Below are 21,290 nucleotides of genomic sequence, written 5' to 3' on the forward strand. Positions count from 1 at the left end.
ATATAATTCCTTCGAAGTGATGGTGCTTTACGTAACATTATGTAAGTTGACATTTGGGCTGGCTACTGTATACAGGCCACCAGGACACCATACAGACTTTATCAAAGAAATTGCAGATTTTCTATCAGAATTAGTACTAGCTGCAGATAAAGTCCTTACTACATTTAGTCAAAGAGGCTAAACTGCCTCCCTGCCATAAATATGGTAGAACCATCACTTCTACCACTAAAGATCGCTTTATAAATAATCTTCCTGATCAGTTTCATCACCTTAGCATACCAGACAGCTTAGAAGACCTCGATGTTGCAACAGAAACTATTGCCTCTGTCTTTTCCACACATTAGACTCAGTTGCTCCTTTGCGTTTAAAAAAGATTAAGGAAATTAATCCAACGCCATGGTACAATGAGCACACTCGGGCCCTAAAATCAGCAGCTAGAAAAATGGAGCGCAGCTGGAAGAAAACAAAACTAGAAGTATTTCGCATTTCGTGGAGAGAGAGAATGATTGAGTACAGAAAGGCCTTAAAAACCGCTAGATCTGCCTATTTTTCAAAACTTTTAGAAGAAAATAAACACAACCCTAGGTATTTATTTGATACAGTGGCTAAATTAACAAGAAATAAAGCTTCAACTTCTGATGTTTCCAAAGAGCACAGCAGTAATGACTTTATGAACTTCTTTACTTGCAAGATTGATAATATTAGAGAAAAAATTATAACCATGCAAACGTCTACTACAGTATTGTGTCAGACAGTGCATTGTAGTGTCCCTGAAGAAAAATTCAATTCATTTACTTCCTTGGAGAGGAAGAATTGTCTAAACTTGTTAAATCATCAAAATCATCAACATGTATGTTAGACCCTATACCGACTAAGCTATTGAAAGAGATGCTTCTGGAGGTCATAGTTCCTCTTCTTAATATTGTTAATTCATCTTTATCACTAGGATACATACCAAAAACTTTTAAGCTGGCTGTTATTAAACCTCTTATTAAAAAAACACAACTTGATCCTAGAGAATTAGTCAATTACAGGCCGATTTTAAATCTCACTTTTCTGTCAAAAATATTAGAAAAGGCAGTTTCATCACAACTATGTTCCTTTTTAGAAAGAAATAGTATCTGTGAGGATTTCCAGTCAGGATTTAGACCGTACCATAGTACTGAGACTGCTCTCAATAGAGTTACTAATGATTTGCTCTTATCATCAGATCGTATTTGTATCTCTCTATTAGTGTTACTGGATCTTAGTGCTGCATTTGACACTATTGATCACAATATTCTTCTAAATAACTCGAAAATAATCTCGAAAACTATGTTGTCATTAGTGGAATTGCATTGGCATGGTTCAAATCATACTTATCTGACCGTTATCAGTTTGTAGTAGTAAATGAAGAAATTTCATATTGATCACAAGTTAAATATGGAGTACCGCAAGGCTCAGTACTAGGACCATTGCTTTTCACTCTGTACATGCTACCCTTGGGAGATATCATTAGGAAGCATGGCGTTAGTTTTCATTGTTACGCTGATGATACTCAGCTCTATATTTCTTCACGCCCTGACGAAACTTACCAATTCGCTAAATTAACAGAATGTATAGCTGATATAAAAAACTGGATGACCAGTAATTTCCTACTACTAAATTCAGAAAAAACAGAGATTCTAATTTTTGGACTGAAAACTACTTCACGCAATAAGAATTGCGTGAAGTAGTTTTCAGAATATTGTCTAACACTTGATGGCTGCTCTGTTAAGTCTTCGTCGTCAGTTAGGAACCTGGGTGTGCTCTTTGATACCAATCTTTCATTTGAAGGCCATGTTACTAGCATCTGCAAAACCGCATTCTTCCATCTTAAAAATATATCTAAACTACGACATATGCTCTCAAAGAAAAATGCAGAACAGTTAGTCCATGTGTTCATGACCTCAAGGCTAGATTACTGTAACGCTCTACTGGGTGGTTGTTCCTCCCGCTTGATAAATAAACTACAGCTCGTACAAAATGCAGCAGCTAGAGTTCTTACTAGAACTAGGAAGTATGACCATATTAGCCCAGTTCTGTCAACACTGCATTGGCTTCCTGTTAAACATTGTATAGATTTTATAATCTTGCTAATTACTTACAAAGCACTAAATGGTTTAGCTCCCCAGTACCTGAGCTAGCTCTTAAATCATTATAATCCTTCACGTTTATTGCGATCTCAGAATTCAGGCCAGCTGATAATACCTAGAATATCAAAATCAACCGCAAGCGATAGATCCTTCTCCTATTTGGCACCCAAACTCTGGAACAATCTTCCTAGCATTGTTCGGGATGCAGACACACTCTGTCAGTTTAAATCTAGACTAAAAACACATCTCTTTAACCTGGCATACACATAACACATTATCAATTTATATTTTCAAATCCGTTAAAGGATTATTAGGCTACATAAATTAGGTCAGCTGGAACCAGGAACACTTCCTATAACACCAGATGTACTCGTTACATCAGAAAAAGAATGGCATCAATGCTAATATTAGTCTTTCTGTTTATCCTGAGGTTTACCGTAGTCAACCGGATCCGAGCCATATCCAGCTGAGACCAAGGACCAGCGCCATGACACGACCACAACGCAGCCCTGACGTATCAGCTGAGATCGAGTCGACTTGATCATCCATTGTGAAGACATCATCAATACGACAGCCAGTGCCACAATTCCTCAACAAACTGTCCATACTGGCGTGATGAATACGATCCTCAACTGGACACGACCACAACGCAGCCCTGAAGTATCAGCAGAGATCGAGTCAACTGGATCATCCATTGTGAAGGCCTCATCGACACGACAGCCAGTAGCACAGTTCCTCAACAAACCATCCATACCGGCGTGATGAATACGATCCTCAACTGGACACGACCACAACACAGCCCTGAAGTATCAGCAGAGATCGAGTCAACTGGATCATCCATTGTGAAGGCCTCATCGACACGACAGCCAGTAGCACAGTTCCTCAACAAACCATCCATACCGGCGTGATGAATACGATCCTCAACTAGATGGAACTGAAATAAATACTTTGATTGTTGCGAACCTATCAGACTTATGATGGCAACCTGATTCGTAACAAAGCACTGTTCGCCAGAGGAGAACTGGCCCCCCGACTAAGCCTGGTTTCTCCCAAGGTTTTTTTCTCCATTTTAACACCTATTTGCCACTTGTTTGCCACCTGATGTCACCTGTTGGAGTTTGGGTTCCTTGCCGCTGTCGCCTTTGGCTTGCTTAGTTGGGGACACTTGACATTTGACTTGACATTTGGTATTCAACAGTATTCTTGACATTTATTCAACAGTGCTTTGATCTGCCTGCATTGACACTATTCTTTAAAAGCTGCTGTGCAGCCAAAATTATGTACCAGTTATCAATGTAAAGCTGCTTTGACACAATCTGCATTGTAAAAAGCGCTATATAAATAAAGGTGACTTGACTTGACTTGACTTGACTTGACTTGACATATACATACATACATTTTGATGTGGTCTTGCTGGGATCATACCAGCACCCAAAAGATAACATATGCTGGCCCACCAGCACACCAAGCTGGTCCCAGCATGCAAAACATACCTTATACTGGTGACCAGCAATGCTGGATTTTTTCAGCAGGGCTACCATAGACATATAGTACAACACAAACATACTTTTATTATTTGTCATTTATTTGCACAATCCTCCATTAAGTATTTATCAAATACTGAAAAAAAAAGTTTTTGTCTGTGCACTCAACAACCAGAACACACTGGTCCACTTTCTTATTTTCATTTACATGTTAATGTCTGAAAGCAAAACAAAAAAGAAAAAGTCTATAAAAGAGTCCAACTCCTTTAAAAAGGCAAATAGAAAAAAAATACTAATAGTAAATGTTAAAAAAATCACAATGCAGCCATGGTTAAAATCATTTTAGTATTTGTATGACAATTCAAACCTGTATAAAGGATATGAAATGGCAGTATACTGTACGTTTATGTACACACGTTACAGAGAATAGAAGAAGAGAAGCTTTCCTCAGTGGTTCATTCAGAATCAGTACTGTCAAACTTAAAAATAATGTTTGTGCAAATGTCTGCAGTTCTATTTGAAACAGACAGATCAAATATTAGTGTTCTCAGTTTTACAGATTAAAAAAGAAAAAAGCTCCTCATGTCGCCCTAAAAGTAGTGCTTAAAAACAACTAGAGGCCCAAAATGGTTGACCAAACCCCAGCAGCCCACCTCAAAAACAAAACCAGTATAAAAGTAGGCTAAAACATACAATGAAAAGAAGAGTAACAGTTCTACTCATGAAAGACATGAAAAACGTCTATTTTATGCACAATTTAACTATATCGCAGTTGCGCATGGCTGTAAAATAACGCCATAAGTCGTAACAGCAAACTCACCCCCTAAAATTAATACTGAAAACCTTTCACAGACACACACACACACACACACACACACACACACACACACACACAGGTAAAGCTGTGTCACCCTCTTTCAGTATTTACAAATGGGCAGTTTTTGTAAAGGGACTTTTGAAGCGTGAGCGAACATAAACAGATCTACCACCAAAGTTACAAAAAAGTTACAGCGGATGGCCTTTTGTCATCCCAACAATCTTTCAATACAAGCCCTTATTCACTGGCAGTAACTGGACGCTGTATTCAACACACAAAGACACAGCTTTCCTAAAACACTCAAAATAGTGGTATGATCAGAGATGGCAGGTAAAAATGTAAAAAGAGTAAAAAGTGAAAATATCTGCTCACAGCCCCACACAGAGCGGGGATAAAACAATTTAAAGGGCTTTTTAAAGCATTTAACATTACAAACTGAGATCTCCCTTTAGATTAAACCCACACAAGCTGCCTTCTCCATACAAAAAACCCCTAAAGCACCACACATGTGAACACATGTAGTCCACGTGTGTTCCCCTCCCCCTCAACATGCCTTTGATATTCATCCAGGTAATGAAATTATAAAGTACTGTATTAAATACAACCAAACTCACCTTTTTTAATGCAAGTGTTCATGTTACTAAATTTAAAGGATGTGCCATTTAGAATTCACAGCTACGCTAAATTCATAAAAAAAAACAGCAACGTAAGCCCCTCCCACTTGTTCCATAGCCCCTCCCATTTGCACCTAAACTCCTCCCATTTGTCATTTAAAGGAATAGTTCAACTCAAAGACATCAAAACTGACACAAAATAACATTTAAGAGCTATCTGTTCCTCACACAAATCTGTCATGATTTTTGTAGTTCAACAAGAATTTTTGGGAGAACTCTTCCTTTAACCTTTCCCATTTGTGAATATCAACACACCATTACCATACTCCACACAAACAAACAATTTCATGAATACAATTTCAGTCAAACTCACTTCATAAATCCCACCCTATAATATTGTACATAGAACAATTATCAACACAGATAATTTCACAGAAATAATATCAAACTATAACCCAACAAAGTGCAAACTGAAGCTGCCATACGTGCCGGTACGATTCCTACCACAACATGTGCTGCTTATCTTAACATAAAAGACAGCATTTGTTTCAAACACACCAATGCTCCTTTCACTGCCAAAGCAACAAAAATGACAAGTAACATCACTAACAACATTTCTGTCAAGGACACAGGCTTTCAAATTGACCATTTCCACAGGAAAATCCATTTGTCTGTTTGATCCCACCATCCGTGAATTCCCCTTGTGCTGGAGAAAGTTCCAGAATGGCACCAGCAGGTCACACAGCCTTGCTGTAGCCAAAGATTCCTACAGGGAAGTGTTTCACGTGAGTTGGCCACTGCGCGGCCAGCTGGAAAAACTTCACGTCGTGCCACTCTACACCATCAATGGACACTGCAGAGGGGAAAAAAGACAATTTTAAAAAAGACTGCTGTTAAAAGGAACACAATTACATCTAACACCAAATGAGCTCAAAATCTCAAAAATATCTGATCCAGAATTTCAGTTCACAAATCCAGTGCATTTGTAACAGTACTAAAATTTTACAAAATAATCAAGTTGAATCACATTGAACTAAATTGAAAACACATTTCCCGATTTATATTATTTAGAAAATTGTAATATAGTTGAATCTTCATCAGAACAAATATTTACAACCATAATGGTTTTAATTTAATACATAACAGAAATATAGAATTATGGTATTTACAATATACACTACCATTCAACATTTTTAAAATGTTTTTTAAGAAAAATCTTAAGCTTACCAAAGGCTGCACTTATTTGAACAAAATATAAAAACAGTAATATTGTAATATTATTGTGACTGAAAATATCAGTTTTCTAGGGGTGTAACGATACACTCATTGCACTGGGATGGCCATAGCAGAAGCTTCATTTTGTGTTCAGTGACACATTTTTGTGTTGATTTTGATGTTTGTTTTGGATCATTGTCCTGATGGAAGATCCAACCATGGCTCATTATAAGATTTCTAGCAGGGACAGTCAGGTTTACAGTCAGGTAGGCCCTCAACATTAAAGATCCAGCAGTATATTTAACCGTGGGCACTTTTTATCCATGTGTGCACCAAACCCATCTGCTGGGTTTGCTGCCAAAAAGCTCTTTTTTTTGTTTCATCTGACCATAGAAGCCGGTCTCGTTTGAAGTTCCAGTCTTGTCTGACAACTGAATATGCTGGAGATTGTTTCTGGATGAGAGCAGAGGATTTTTCTTGAAACCCTCCCAAACAAATTTTGGGGATGTAGGTGCTGTTTGGTAATTTTTTTAGGCTTTCTGACCCCAATATGCAACTAATTTCTGCAATTCTCCAGCTGTGAACCTTGGAGAGTTTTTGGCCACTCAAACTCTCCTCCTTACTGCGCATTAGGACGATTTAGACACACGTCCTCTTCCAGGCAGATTTGTAACATCTTTTGATGATTGGGACTTCGTAATTATTGTGTTGATGGTGGAAATGGGGATTTTCAATGCGTTAGCTTTTTTCTTACATTTTCTATTTTGTAAAGCTCAACAATCTTTTGCTGCACATCAGAACTATATGCTTTGGTTTTACTCATTGTGATGAATGGTTAAGGGAATTTGGCCTTTGTGTTTCCTCATGTTTATACTCCTGTGGAACAGGAAGTCATGGCTGGACAATTTTATGTTCTTTATCACCCTGGTGTGCTAAAAAAAAAAAAAAGAAGTAAATATGAATGGGAATATACTTCAGAGATATTTTACTTATAAGAATTTCTAGGAGTACCAGTAATTGTGCCCAACATGTATTGGAGAAAAACATTTATTTCCTAATGTGAGTTTCCCCCCAACTTTCAATTGTTTTACTTCAATGAAAGGTTAGAATTTTGTGAATTTTTGAATGAAAGATCAAAAGGATAAACAACGCAGATTTATTTTCACAGCTGCCTTTGCTCATATTTACTAAGGGTGCCAATATTAGTGGAGGGCACTGTATGTCACTGCCATTGTTTTGTCTCAAGATGCACACGAGTAATGTTTAAGGCATGTTTACAAAAGATACTTGCCGTATTTGAACTAAGGCCTAATCCTGGTTTAATCCAAGCCCTGTCTGTGAAATCAGGCCTATATTGCCAAATCATATCATTTACATAAACAATACATATCATCACATTTTTATATCACAATATCTTGATAAATCAATGTATCGTTACACCCTTAATGTTTTCTGTAGGCCTATTGTAATATATGTTAAAATGTAATTTATTCCTATGATCAAAACTGAATTTTCAGCATCATTAGTCCAGTGTTCAGTGTCCCATGATCCTTCAGAAATCAATCTAATATGCTGAACTGATGCTCAAGAAACATTTCTTATTATTATCAATGTTGAAAACAGTTGTGCTGCTTCATATTTTTGTGGAAACCATGATACATTTCTAAAAAGATTCTTTAATCAAAGTTAGTTGAACATCTTTAATTAGAAACAGAAATCTTTTGTAACATTATAAAAGTCTTAACTTTTATAACATTAATGGTAATGATAAGCCATGCATGGATTTATTACAGACATCACAGTTAGACTGTAGTGACTATAAGGTATTGCTCAAGTGACCACAGGGTGGCAGTCAGGTACAACCACAAAATCACACTACTGGGACTTTCTGCGCATTGGATTTCATGTGTTTGTGTGTTGGCTTACCCTTCAGCATGGTGTGCTGGTGTTTAGCTGTGCAGATGAGTCTGCTGATGCTGTCTATCACCTGACTCTTAGAGTCCACATCCTTCTCTTTCAGCTTCTTGCTCAGGAAAATCACTGAGTGTAGAAGGAAACCAGACGTGAAACTAAAAGCAACAGCACATAGGAGCCAACTAATCACCCTCACAGCAGCTCATTTTAAGGCAACACACCTTTCTTGTTTTTCTCCTTCATGACAACTGTCATGGCCATGCCAGGAGGGGGTGTTGGCTCTCCTCCGTTGGGGATTCGGGAAACCTGCAGAGAGCGGAAGTTACTCTTCAACGTGTTCTTAATCCCCACGTCTCTTTTCTCGCCCTCTTTCTTCTTCTCTGCACCCTGTAACGTCCAGTAGTCCACCTGAAGACCCATCACCTCACCCCCGGTGCCTGGAGAACTGCACACAGATACATATGAAATATAAGAGTGCAGTAGATAATGTACGCAAAAACGCTTTTTCACTGGCACCAATGCCATGTTTGACTCATCTTCATGCTCATTTTCAACCTCATTTCTCACAGAAATGACATTGTTGTCTAGGACAAAGATCAGGATTCTTAAGCATTTGTGCTCTACATAGTTTCTCGTACCCTGCTCCAGAGAGACTGGCAGAAACAGAGGGGGATGAGGGAGGGGTGGAGGTCATGTCTTTCCCATACGGCGTTCCCGTCTGCGCTGGAGGTGAGGAGAGCATGTTCACACTGCCCACCATCACTGCATCATCAGAATCCACTGCCAGACGACACACACAAACACACACACATCAGTCATATTTCACTGCTGTTATTGTTTTCATTGTGTTATTGGCTAAATGCAAATCCTACCTGATGTGGATAAGCTGTGCTCCACAATTCCCACTTTAACCAACTGCAAGAAAACACATCCAAATCCTGAATGAATTATGTTTGAAACAGCATACTATTGTTTGTACTATTTCTGCAGTATTTTCCATATTTATAGAATAACTCCAAAATGTGTAATATACCACCAGTACTGTGCATAATACTGTATCCTACAATGCAATGCTTTTGACTTGACCTTCCATTTTCAATGTGACGTGATTTCAACCAAATGATAAGTCAAGAATAAGATGTTAAAAATCACAGTTGATAGTGGTTTGTTCCAAGACAATTTTACATCAAATTAGGTTAAAACACAAAATATCTTTCATAGATGATAACTGTATGCAACTTGCCAATAGAAGAGAAATGTAGCATACTATTGTTTCAAACATTTATCTTTACACATTGCAGTTTCAAATATTTTAGTATACAATATGCAGGAATCAGTGCATAATATGCTCTACACATTCCGCAAATTAGGTTAAAAAAAAAAAAAAAAGTCTTGTTTTTTTTTCTTTTTCCAACTAAGCAAAAAGAAGTGAAATAGTTGTTCACTGACAACATTAGGGATGTAACGATGCATCTGGAACCGGTTGAAAATCGATTAAAATATGTGACGATTCAAGTGGGTTGAGATGCTAAATGAATCGCGATACATTTGGGGGCGGGGGGTTATATGAATGTATAGCTGAGGAGAACTGACTGTGTTCAGAAAAGTTTAGATGGTATTTTCTTTTCATCTTACTTCCATACAATGGCTTTTAAAATAGTTTTAGCGCACAGCGCTGTTTGTTTAGAGCGGTAACCATGGAAGCGCTGTATTGCCGCTGTTCCATAAGCGCCACCTGCTGCCAGACAGTGAATTTGCGTTCTTATGCAGCCCTTCTGCTCTTATGAAGTTTTATGTAGCATAATTTCACAAAGCTAAAGTCTGAACATTCTGTTTTTGCTTCAGATGTTAAAAATTATACAATCTAATTTAAATTAAAAACTGCTCAAACAGCATCTTTGTTGGGATTGTGATTAAAATGCAGTGGTTGCCTCTAATTTTAAATGGCTACAGATAGTTCAGCCTGTAATAGAGCAAATAAACGTCTTGTTCATGTACTCATATGAAGAGATTTCTTTTATTTGTATTATTTATTTATTTATTTGATTTAGGATTTGTTTTAAAATTTCAATTTAGTTGTTATAAAGATATTTCAATTTCACAAAGAAATATACAGCATTTTGTCTGAGAAATAATAAAAAGACACTTTCTCATTTAAATCTCATTTTGTTAAAAAAAATCGTGAGAAAATCGAATCGTGAAACCAGTATCGTGAATCGTATCGAATCGTGAGTTGAGTGAATCGTTACATCCCTAGTCAACATAAATTATTATGAGCTGTTTTATGTTATATTTATTTTAAATGAGGTTTAGAATTACCCTGTTACCAAAATTTTAATCTCTGAATGCAGATTTGAGTGATTCCATTATTTTCCTGCAATAAACATTAAAAAAAACAACATTTTATGAAAGTAGGTAACACTTAAAGGGTTAGTTCACCTAAAAATGAAAATGTATTACTCACCCTCATGGCATTCCACACTAGTAAGACCTTCGTTAATCCTCGGAACACAAATTAAGATATTTTTGTTGAAATCCGATGGCTCAGTGAGGCCTCCATAGCCAGCAATGACATTTCCTCTCTCACGATCCATTAATGTACTAAAAACATATTTAAATCAGTTCATGTGACTACAGTGGTTCAATATTCATGTTATAAAGTGACGAGAATATTTTTGGTGCGGCAAAAAAACAAAATAACGACTTATATTGTGATGGCCGATTTCAAAACACTGCTTCAGGATGCTTCGGAGCATAAATTAATCAGCGTGTCGAATCAGCTGTTCGGACCACCAAAGTAGTTTGGTGATCAGCAGTTTGGTGATTTGGCATGCGATCCGAATCATGATTCGACACGCTGATTCATAACGCTCTGAAGCTTCCTGAAGCAGTGTTTTGAAATCGGCCATCACTATATAAGTCTTTATTTTTTTTATTTTTTTGGCGCACCAACAATATTCTCGCCGCTTTATAATATAAATATTGAACCACTGTACTCACATGAACTGATTTAAATATGTTTTTAGTACATTAATGGATCTTGAGAGAGGAAATGTCATTGCTGGCTATGGAGGCCTCACTGAGCCATCAGATTTCAGCAAAAATATCTTAATTTGTGTTCCGAAGATTAACAAAGGTCTTAAGGGTGTGGAACGGCATGAGGGTGAGTAATAAATGACATTATTTTCAAATTTGGGTAAACTAACCCTTTAAAACTGTTTTCTTACAATAACTTTTGGTTGAACCAACTTCATTAGGATGAGCTCACAATTTGTGTAAAAACTGAATATTTGCATAGAATTTTCCATTTTGGAAAATCATACAATAACAGGCTTGTGCTAAACATTGATTTTAGTTTAAATGAGTTACTAATTTAAATATATATTTAGATTTAATTCAATATTTAATTATAATTCAAATATATGAAATATAAATATAAATATAAACATATTTCTCACCATGACATACATGGGATATGCTTTTTTTTAATGGGACAACCAAGTATATTTGCATCTTTAGAAAAACAACAGAGAGGAATTGAATAAGAAAAAGCATTTCTCACCCCAATGAACGGGACAAACTTCTGGCAGGAATCTTCGTCAGGGCTGTCGAAGTCAAACAGGAGGGAAATGTTAGCACGGGTTGGACCGGACGTGTAATGTTAAGCTGTCAGTGAGGGCGGATGGTCTGTGAGATGCGTGTGGGGGGTGAGAATGAGGGGTGTAAGATCTGATAGTGTGACACAGAGTGGTGCCCTCTAGCTGACAGAGTGCTGTGAGAGACCACAGTGAGTGTGAGGGCTCATGCCATGGCTCTGGGTCATGAGGACGCTGGGATAGCTTCTTACATCCTCCACCAGTCAGGGGGGTGTAAGGCTGCAGGCTATGGGGACACTTCATTATTGAACTCATTGGCCCTGTTTACACCTGGTATTAAGATGCATTTTGGTCGATTGGATCACAAGTGGACAACGATAAATACAGGTGTAAACGGAGTCTCAAAGATGTTTTGAGCTTGTCCACTTTCGACCACTTCCAGAGGTAGTTGAAAACGGCTGTCAGAGCAGAAATGAAAGCTGCTGCTCTCTGTATGCTTTTCCATTGTTTCCAGAGTGTTCATATGTAAATTGCATGAGCATATTTTGTCTATTAGATTGAAATATCTGAAAAATCCCATAGATTGACCCACCCATAGACCCTTCCCTCAAACAAATCAGGACAGAAGTGGTTGAAAGTGGACAAAAGAACGGATTAAAACACCATGTGTAAGCAGGAATGTGTCTCTCTTGTCTACTTGTGATCCAATCCACCAAAATGCATCTTAATATCAGGTGTCAATAGGGCTATTCTTATCTAATCTTTCATGGCACTTCCCAAGAGTTGTCTACAACTGATAGTAGCTGCTCTCCAGACTCAGGAAACCAGAACAAGAGGAACTTCCAAAATTCTGAATTTTTTCGATTGTAGCTGACAAAAACAGGGCTGGCACAAGAGTAGTCTCGTGTAACCAGTCTTCTGACTATAACTGGCTTAATGTTTGATCCACACTGTAACTTATTTAAGCCAAGAACCGCCCACTTATACAGGAAGAGAATGTCTGACCAACATGTACAATGACCAATCACAACTTTGAGAAATCTCTCTGCTTGCAATATCTTCTTTAGGTGTCTCAAACTTCAAAATTCCTTTTCTAAATTTGAAGCCGTGAATGTACAAACTCTACCAATTGGGTCAATGACATTCAAGAATGTCCATGATAAATAAATAAAAAAAAAACTAAAATAAATAAATAAAACTCAACAAAAAAGAAGTTCTCTTAGTGTTCAGGTTTGGTGTAAATTTGTGTGTGAAATCTGCATATGAACATTTTCACAAACAAGTCATGATTCGTCAACCATGACAACCATGAATAGTGTGGTGACAACTGGAGACTCAGTGACAGCTCGGAGAGACGGATACCGGGGCAGAAAGGGATGGCTGTAAGGAGGACTCCCACAGAGCTTGGTTTTAGACCCAGGCAATGTAAAAAACGACTACGAATAGCCAGTGTATATGTGGCAAAGTCTGCAAGAATGATCATGGCTTGAAGATCCACCAAGCAAGAATGAAGTGTTTGGTAGGAGGAGGAGCAGCACAATGCACAGGTGTTCAACTTGGTGAGATGCAGGAGGAGCCAGGTCCGGAGTCACCCCACAGATCCTGGAACCTCCACGTGTTGCAAACAAATGCCCCCAACATTAAGTTCAGCAGGAGGTGGATCAAATGGCCAGTAGCTAGTATGAGTTCACTGTGGGAACAGTTTGATGAAGATGTCAACCAGATTTTGGAGGCAACTGTTAAGGGTGAGGCTGATGGAAAGGTGCAAGCCATGACAACAGTCATTGTCAGCATGGGAGCAGAATGGTTTGGAGAAGAGGAGGGAAAAAGTATGAGAACATCTTACCCTAAAAACCATAGAGTGGTGAGGATTCATAACATTAGGCAGGATATCATAGCACTGAAGTCCCAATACAAGGAAGCAGGAGAGAGTGAGCACATTGGCTTAGCTCAGCTGATGGGTTTCCTGCAAAAGATGATCATGGTCCTCCGCCGAGCAGAGTGGCATCAGAGGCGCCACCGTGAAAGGGCCCGAAGATGTGCTGCTTTTATAGGCGACCCCTTTAAGTTCACCAAGGAGTTGCTGGGGCAGAAGTGCAGTGGAAAGCTGGTCTGTTCATAGGAAGAAATTAATCAATATTTGAGTAATACATATAGTGATCCTAAGAGAGAACAAGATTTGGGGCAGTGTGACATCTTGATAGACCCTCCTGAACCCGACACACAGTTTGACTTGTCAGAGCTGCAGTTGAAGCAAGTCATTGAGGTTGTTTGCAAGGCAAGGGTAGGTTCTGCACCTGGACCAAGCAACACCTCATACAAAGTGTACAAAAACTGCCCTAAGCTCCTTTTTCATCTGTGTAAGATTCTGTGAGTCATCAGGAGAAGGAGGAAAATCCCAGAGCAATCCCAGAGCAGTTTTCCTCCTTTGGATCCCAAAGGAGGAAAACTCAACCCAGATAGACCAGTTCCGCATAATCTCCCTGCTGAGCATAGAAGCAAAGATCTTCTTCAGCACTGTTTCCAACTGACTGTGTACCTATTTTGCAGAGAACACCTACATAGATACAACAGTACAGAAAGGTGAAATTTCAGGTACTTCAGGCTGCTTGGAGCACACCAGTATAGTGACACAGCTCATTAGGGAGGCCAGAGAAAACAAGGGCAAATTAGAAGTTTGGTGGCTAGACCTGGCAAATGATTATGGCTGAATTCCACATAAGCTGGTGCAACACACACTAAGTACCTCATTAATCATCAGTCTCTTCAGGAGTAATGACATCAAGCTGGCACAAGGTTGAGATCGGGATTATTACGGGATGTACTATTTCTGTGACACTGTCCTATCAGGGTCTTTATGGATGACCTTACAGTTACCACAGAATCAGTCCCAGGATGTCGGTGGATTCTACAAGGCCTACAGAAGCTGGTGGACTGGGCCCATATGCATTTCAAACCAGCCAATTCGAGGTCATTGGTACTGAAGAAAGGGAAGTTTGAAGACAAATTCAGATTTCACATTGCAGGTACAGCCATCCCAACTATATCTGAAAAGCCAGTCAAAAGCCTAGGAAAGGTGTTCGATAGTTCTTTGATGGATACAAGATCTATCCAGGCCACATGCATAGAGTTAGAGTGCTGGCTGAAATCTGTAGACAAGTCTGGCCTGCTATGGAAGTTCAAACCCTGGTTGTACCAGCACAGCATTCTCTCTAGGATCCTGTGGCCCCTTTTGTATATGCTGTGCTGATTTCAACAGTTGAGATCTTGGAGAGGAACTACCTCAGGAGATGGTTGGTGCTGCCGAAGAGCCTGAGCAGCATTGCACTTTATGGACATCACAAGAATCTGCAACTACCCTTCAAATCCTTAGGAGGAATTTAAAGTAATGAGAACTAGAGAAGTGGTACGGTAACACTTTAGTATAGGGAACACATATAAACTATTAACTACGACTTTTCTCTCAATAAACAACTTATTTACTGCTTATTAATAGTTAGTAAGGTAGTTGTTAAGTTTAGGTACTGGGTAGGATTAAGAATGTAGAATATGGTCATGCAGAATAAGGGACCGTTCACATATCGTGTCTTTTGCACACTCAAATTCGTTATTTCAAACGTAGGCGCTCATAATGGAAGCGACACGGTTGTGACGCGTATCCGGTGCGTTTTCCAGGCGCATCAAGATGAAAAATTCTCAACTTTTCAGAATGCAGCAAGCACACCGCAGGTCATGTGACAAGAACCAATCGATCAGCTTCAGCCTTTCCATAACAAAACATCAAAAGCTCAGCTGATCATAGCTGTACACAGGGTGGTTTTTATATCTCATCTCCATAAATATATCTAGTAGTAAATCTAATGCAAGGGCTAGAAATCAATTTATCCTTTGCTGAAACTTTCTCGTCATCGTAGAGAGCGCAGTTCATGGTTGCATAGCAACGACAGAGGCCACGGGAGCGCAAGCACTTTGGAAAGAAGGAGAAAGTGGTGCGGCTGCGCTTTCCACACGTTTTTAGACGTAATATGTGAGCGGCCTCTAAGGCATTAATATGTGCTTAATAAGCACTAATAAATAGCCAATATTCTAGTAATATGCATGCTAATAAGCAACTAGTTAAAAGACCCTTAAATAAAGTGTTACCGTGGTATGATACAGGGAATCAAGAGATCCGAAAGTAGCAACTGCAGGGATCCAAGTAAGGACTGGTGGGAGTGGTTACACAAGGCAGAAAGGGGCTGGGTTCCTTTCTGGCGGCACACATAAAAACAGTAGAGGAAAGGAAAGGAACTGCCTTGTTCTGGAGGAAGTGAGAGCAACTGTGGTGGAGATTAGATCCTGCAGGGCAGTGGGAATGAAACAAGGAGCATGGGCAAGATGGGAGAATGAGATAGAGAGGAAAGTCACCTGGACAGAGCTTTGGAAGGCTGAGCCACATCACATAAAATTTCTCATCCAGTCAGTGTACGATGTTTAACCAAGTCCATCAAATCTGCACCTACGGGGGAAAATAGAGTCACCAGCATGCCTACTGTGCTCTAAGTGAGGAACCCTGGAGCATATCTTGAGCTGCTGACCAAATGCACTTGGAGAAGGATGGTACCGATGAAGGCATGATCTAGTCCTGAAGACCATCACCGAAGCTATCAGCACAGGAGTTGAAAGGGCAGAGAGGTCCTGACCCTCCAAGTATAGAATTGATTTTGTCAGAGCTGGAGAGAAGCCTAAATGTACTAAAAGGTAATCAGCAAGCATTATGGCCTCTGCAAGGGACTGGCAGTTGTCAGTGGACCTGAAAAGGCAGCTGAAGTTCCCTAGCCATATCACAGTTACCACTCTGTGACCACACATCGCCCTAGTGTCAGAATCCACTAAACAAGTTGTGCTGCTGGAACTGACAGTCCCATGGGAAGATCGCTTGGAAAAGGCCTTTGAGAGGAAGCTTTCCAAGTATGCAGGAATGGTCATTGACTGAAAGCAGGCAGGATGGAGAGCAGGTGTATCCCAATAGGAGGTTGGATGTAGGGGAATTGCAGCACGTTCCTTAGCCAGAGCCTACAGAGAGCTGGGGGACTGAGCAAGAGGGCAGCTATCTGCAGTACCACTGAAGCAACAAAGAGGGCTTCAAGGTGGCTATGGCTCAAAAGAGGAGAGCCATGGAGTTCTAAGTAGCTAGCCAGCTGTACACAAGCTGGGGTCTGATCAGCCCCAGCTGGGTCACCTGGAGGAGGGTGTATGATTTTGTAAGACCTGAAACACCTGATAATTCCAGGAATATCACTGAGGATGTGTCCAGCGGCATCAGAAGATGTAGGAGTACAACCATTCATATGCATACTGGAGGGTGGAAACACAAAAAGTTTCACATTTTGACACTTTCCATAGTTCAAGTTGGGTGAACTCTGACCTGTGAATTCATATCATGTGAAGAAGCGTGACCAATAGAAGATCAATAAGTCACGGCGCAACCTCTTGGCTGAATTAAAAGAACGCGTGTGATGTCATATCATGAACATTGCAGTATCCGTAAAAAATTTGCGTGTTCAAAGTGTGATCGCGATTTAAAGGGGTCATGAACTGAGAAATCAAAATTCCCTTGATCTTTTGACACATAATAGGTCATTGTACTATAAAAACATCCTGTAAGTTTTAGAACTCAAAAGTTTCTTGTTAGTCTAAAAACAGCTTATATTGAAGCCTGCTAAAAAGACTTCTGGTTCTGGAAAAAGTTCTGGAATGTGCCGTTTTATGATCTAATAGTGTGGATAAGCACCACCTCCACAGAAGAAGATCAACTCCTGCTTCTACATCACTGCCTGCTTAGCCCCGCCCACTGATTCTTGCATAGTAGGTAAACAACGAGAGAGGCAAACGCAGGTCTATGCAGAAACCAAACAATAAAGATGGCTCAGAAGACAATAGGATGCCGTGCAGTGCCAAGTTGTGGAAAAACTTTGCTTTGCCTTCCTTTTGATGTCAACATTAGGAAAGAGTCAATTAACTTTTTTTTTAATGAAGTTCCAGACCGCGTCAGTAAGAACTTGGTCCTTTGTTCACTTCATTTTATCAAGGATCAAGGATTCTTTTACAAACAAGGCACAGTTGAACACAGAATTTTCAGCAAGATTGAAACTAAAAGATGATGCTGTGCCAACTACATTGGATCTGACAGTAATGTTGAACCACACAAGTGTGAGTAATTCTTTTCATTATGTGGTCACTATTGTTTTGTCTGTTATTACAAATCGCTTGGAGTATTTATGTGTTTTAAAATTGTGATTAAATTATATACAGAAAGCGATCAAAGAACGCTCTCTTTATAATGGCTGAAGCTGTCGATCAAACAGCACGAGTTTATCTGGACTCTCGCCAAAACTCCTGTTATAAATCTCTAACTGTATTTATACTGTGTTTGCACTGTTAATAATGATAGAAGCATTTGTGAGAGTGCAGAAACCAAGTTCCAATGACATGATCACTGCCATCACACAATCATCAGATTGTCTGTCATTGGCTACAATGCTCATCGCCGCAAGCTTTTACGCTACGAAAGTAGACCTAAATATAGTGCTATAATCAACAATTTGCATACGGAAATCTCTGAGGTAGGACATACCTAACCAGGGAGGAACACTACAGTACAAAGATAGGGCAAGGCAGAGCCGCCCAGGGAAAGACACGGGTTTACCATCAGGGAAACCGTACCGTGGACGAAACACTTATGGGATTACACACAGGGAATCACATCATATGGGCATCTAGCCCAGTACAACGGCTGACCAACCGGGCATGCACACGAGTAGTGTCTGTGCCATGATGGCTGCCACATAGACCTCCAAACCATCTTGAAGCTGACCAGGCATTTTCGGGGGTCTTCCCGGTGGGAAGAACAACACTCAGCGAACAGGCTGGCATAAGTGTGCCTCGTAGAGATGATAGTGTCAACTACCGCTGGCCAAATAAGTCCTCCGCGTCCCATCCAGAGACCACATGTGGAGGTTCCAGAGGTCGGGACGTGGGTGCCATCTGGTGCCCTGTCCCTGAGAAAGGTCCTTCCTCAGGGGAATTCGCCAGGGAGGGGTTGTCGCAAGGAGCGACAGCTCTGGGAACCAGGTCCAGTTGGGCCAGTACAGAGCAACTAACAAGACCTGCTCCTCGTCCTCCCTGACCTTACACAGTGTCTGTGCGAGGAGGCTCACTGGGGGAAACGCGTATTTGTGTAGGCCCCTGTGGCCAAGCTGTGTGCCAGTGCATCCATGCCGAGGGTCCCCTCGGTCAGGGAATAAAACCACTGGCAGTGAGCAGAATCCTGGGAGGCAAACAGGTCCACCTGTGCGTCCCCAAATCGGCTCCAAATCAGCTGGACTACCTGGGGGTAGGAGTCTCCATTCCCCCGGGAGCGTGAGCTGTCGTGAGAGCACGTCGGCCGTACGATTGAGCTCGCCCGGGATATAAATGGCGTGTAGTGATCTGACTCCAAAGGAGGAGATGGTGGGCGAGTTGCGATATGCAACCTGAGTGTAGACCACCCTGATGGTTGATGTATGCTACGGTCGATGTGTTGTTCGTCTGGACCAGTACATGCTTGTCGTGCAGCAATGGTCGTAACTGCCGCAGAGCAAGGAGTACTGCTAGCAACTCGAGGCAATTGATATGCCCCTGTTGTTGGGGCCCTGTCCAGGAGCCCGATGCAGCAAGCCCATTGCATATGGCACCCCTGCCAGTGGTGGAAGCATCTGTTGTGACAACAACATGCCTGGTCACTTGTACTAGGGGCACCCCGGCGCATAGAAAAGCAAGGTCCGACCACAGGCTGAATGTATTGTGACAACTCTGTGTGATGACCACACAGAGTGTGTCATGGCGCCATGCCCACCTCGGGACTCGGCTGTGTAACCAGTGCTGAAGCAGTCTCATATGCAGCAATCCGAGCGGCGTGACCGTGGCTGCGGATGCCATATGCCCCAGGAGCCTCTGAAATTGCTTCAGTGGAACCGCTGTTTTCTGCGAGAACGTATTCAGGCAGTTCAGCACTGACTGTGCGCACTCGTTGGTGAGACGCGCTGTCATGTTGACCGAGTCCAGCTCCACACCAAGAAAAGAGATACTCTGCACGGGGGAGAGTTTGCTCTTTTCCCAGTTGACCCAAAGCCCCAACTGGCTGAGGTACCTGAGCACCAAGTCCCTGTGTTCACATAACGTGGAGCACTGAGAACCAACCCGGAAGGCAGAGCATCCCGAAGTAGAGGCAGTGAGTGGGGTGCACTCACGTGGCTCCGAGTGTCCCCTGGGGGACGAGTCAGGGAGGCGTGGGGAGGCTGTGCGCCCCCGAAGTGCCAAAGCCCTGCCCGTGTCTGAGGGTGAAGAAGCAGTGTGTCGCCCACTGTCAGCGCAGACCCGATATGACCCAGAGATTTTGGAAACTGCTCTTTTATTGAAAAGGTGGGTACCAGAACAGAAATAAAATGAAACACAGAATTCCCCACCCGGCCATCTCCCGGTGGAAGGAGCGGTGCCTTCACCGTCTCCTGGGACAGAGCAGTCTCCTCCATCTCTGGGCCACCCGTCTCAGGACCGCTTCAGAGACTTCTTTTTCGAGGGCTTAGCGGCCTGGGTGGGCTGCGTCGCCTTCCTGCGGGAGGCTCTGGGAGGATGGGAAGGTTCTCTCAGTAGCCTGTGCAGCCACAGGGGGACGCCCTCGGTGACGAGCAGGTTGGGGGCCAGCCCGCGGCAGAACGGTGGAAACATCACGCCGGGCAAGATGTGTTTTATGGCCTCTGTCTGCTTTTGCACTGCAGAGAACTGCTGGGCAAAGTCCTCGACAGTGTCGTCGAAGGGGCTGGCCTGGAAAATGGTGGCATCGAGAAAGCGAACTTTGTTGGCGTCCTTCATTTTGGCCAGGTCCAACCAGAGATGGTGCTCCTGGACCACAGGGTGGACACAGTCTGATCCAGGGCATGCACCGTGACTTTCGTCACCTGGAGGGCGAGGTCAGTTGCCGTGCACAGTTCTTGCAGTAGCCCTGGCTCAGAACTACCCTCGTGCAGCTCTTTCAGAGCTTTAGTCTGATGGGCCTGCAAGATGGCCATGGCATGCAGGGCGGAGGCCGCCTGTCCAGTAGCAGAGTAAGCTTTAGCAGCCAGAGCTGCCGTCGTCTTACTTGCCTTGGATAGGAGGCGCGGACGATTCTGCCAGTTGGCAGCAGATTGTGGGCACAAGTGCATTGCAATCGCACGCTCCACCTGTGGAATGTCCACGTAACCCTTTTCGGCCACACCATCAGGGTAGTCAGAGTGGACTAGGCAGAAGAACAGTTTCTGGCAGTAAAAGGTGCCTTCCACACCTTCTGAACCTCCTCATGCACCTCCGAGAAAAATGGCACTTGAGCGGCACATGACTGAGAACCACACCCCACACCCAGAAACCAGTCATCCAACCGTGAGCACCCGAACAAGGTGGACGGGTGCATGGGCTGGGCAAGCATAGGCATCAACTCTGAATCCCATTCAGCCTGAACGACCACCCTGGAGGGCGGA

At 41.7% G+C, this 21,290-nt stretch overlaps 1 protein-coding gene across 4 annotated transcripts in view; it reads right to left on the reverse strand.

The window, feature by feature from the left end:
* Positions 1-3,678: 3,678 nt before the first annotated feature.
* Positions 3,679-21,290, reverse strand: part of si:ch211-126j24.1 (phosphofurin acidic cluster sorting protein 2) — a 93,422-nt gene continuing 75,810 nt past the window's right edge. For all 4 annotated transcript variants that reach the window (XM_048170211.1, XM_048170207.1, XM_048170224.1 and 1 more), the window contains 6 exons: positions 11,721-11,763; positions 9,031-9,073; positions 8,797-8,938; positions 8,380-8,603; positions 8,171-8,284; positions 3,679-5,882 (listed from right to left, as the gene is read on the reverse strand). In XM_048170211.1, coding sequence (XP_048026168.1) covers positions 5,767-5,882; positions 8,171-8,284; positions 8,380-8,603; positions 8,797-8,938; positions 9,031-9,073; positions 11,721-11,763 — 682 coding nt within the window. In that variant the 3' untranslated portion in view covers positions 3,679-5,766. The remainder of the gene's footprint in view (positions 5,883-8,170; positions 8,285-8,379; positions 8,604-8,796; positions 8,939-9,030; positions 9,074-11,720; positions 11,764-21,290) is intronic.

The sequence above is a fragment of the Megalobrama amblycephala genome, linkage group LG2 (genome assembly GCF_018812025.1).
Source record: "Megalobrama amblycephala isolate DHTTF-2021 linkage group LG2, ASM1881202v1, whole genome shotgun sequence".
In the NCBI taxonomy this organism is placed as follows: Eukaryota; Metazoa; Chordata; class Actinopteri; order Cypriniformes; family Xenocyprididae; genus Megalobrama; species Megalobrama amblycephala.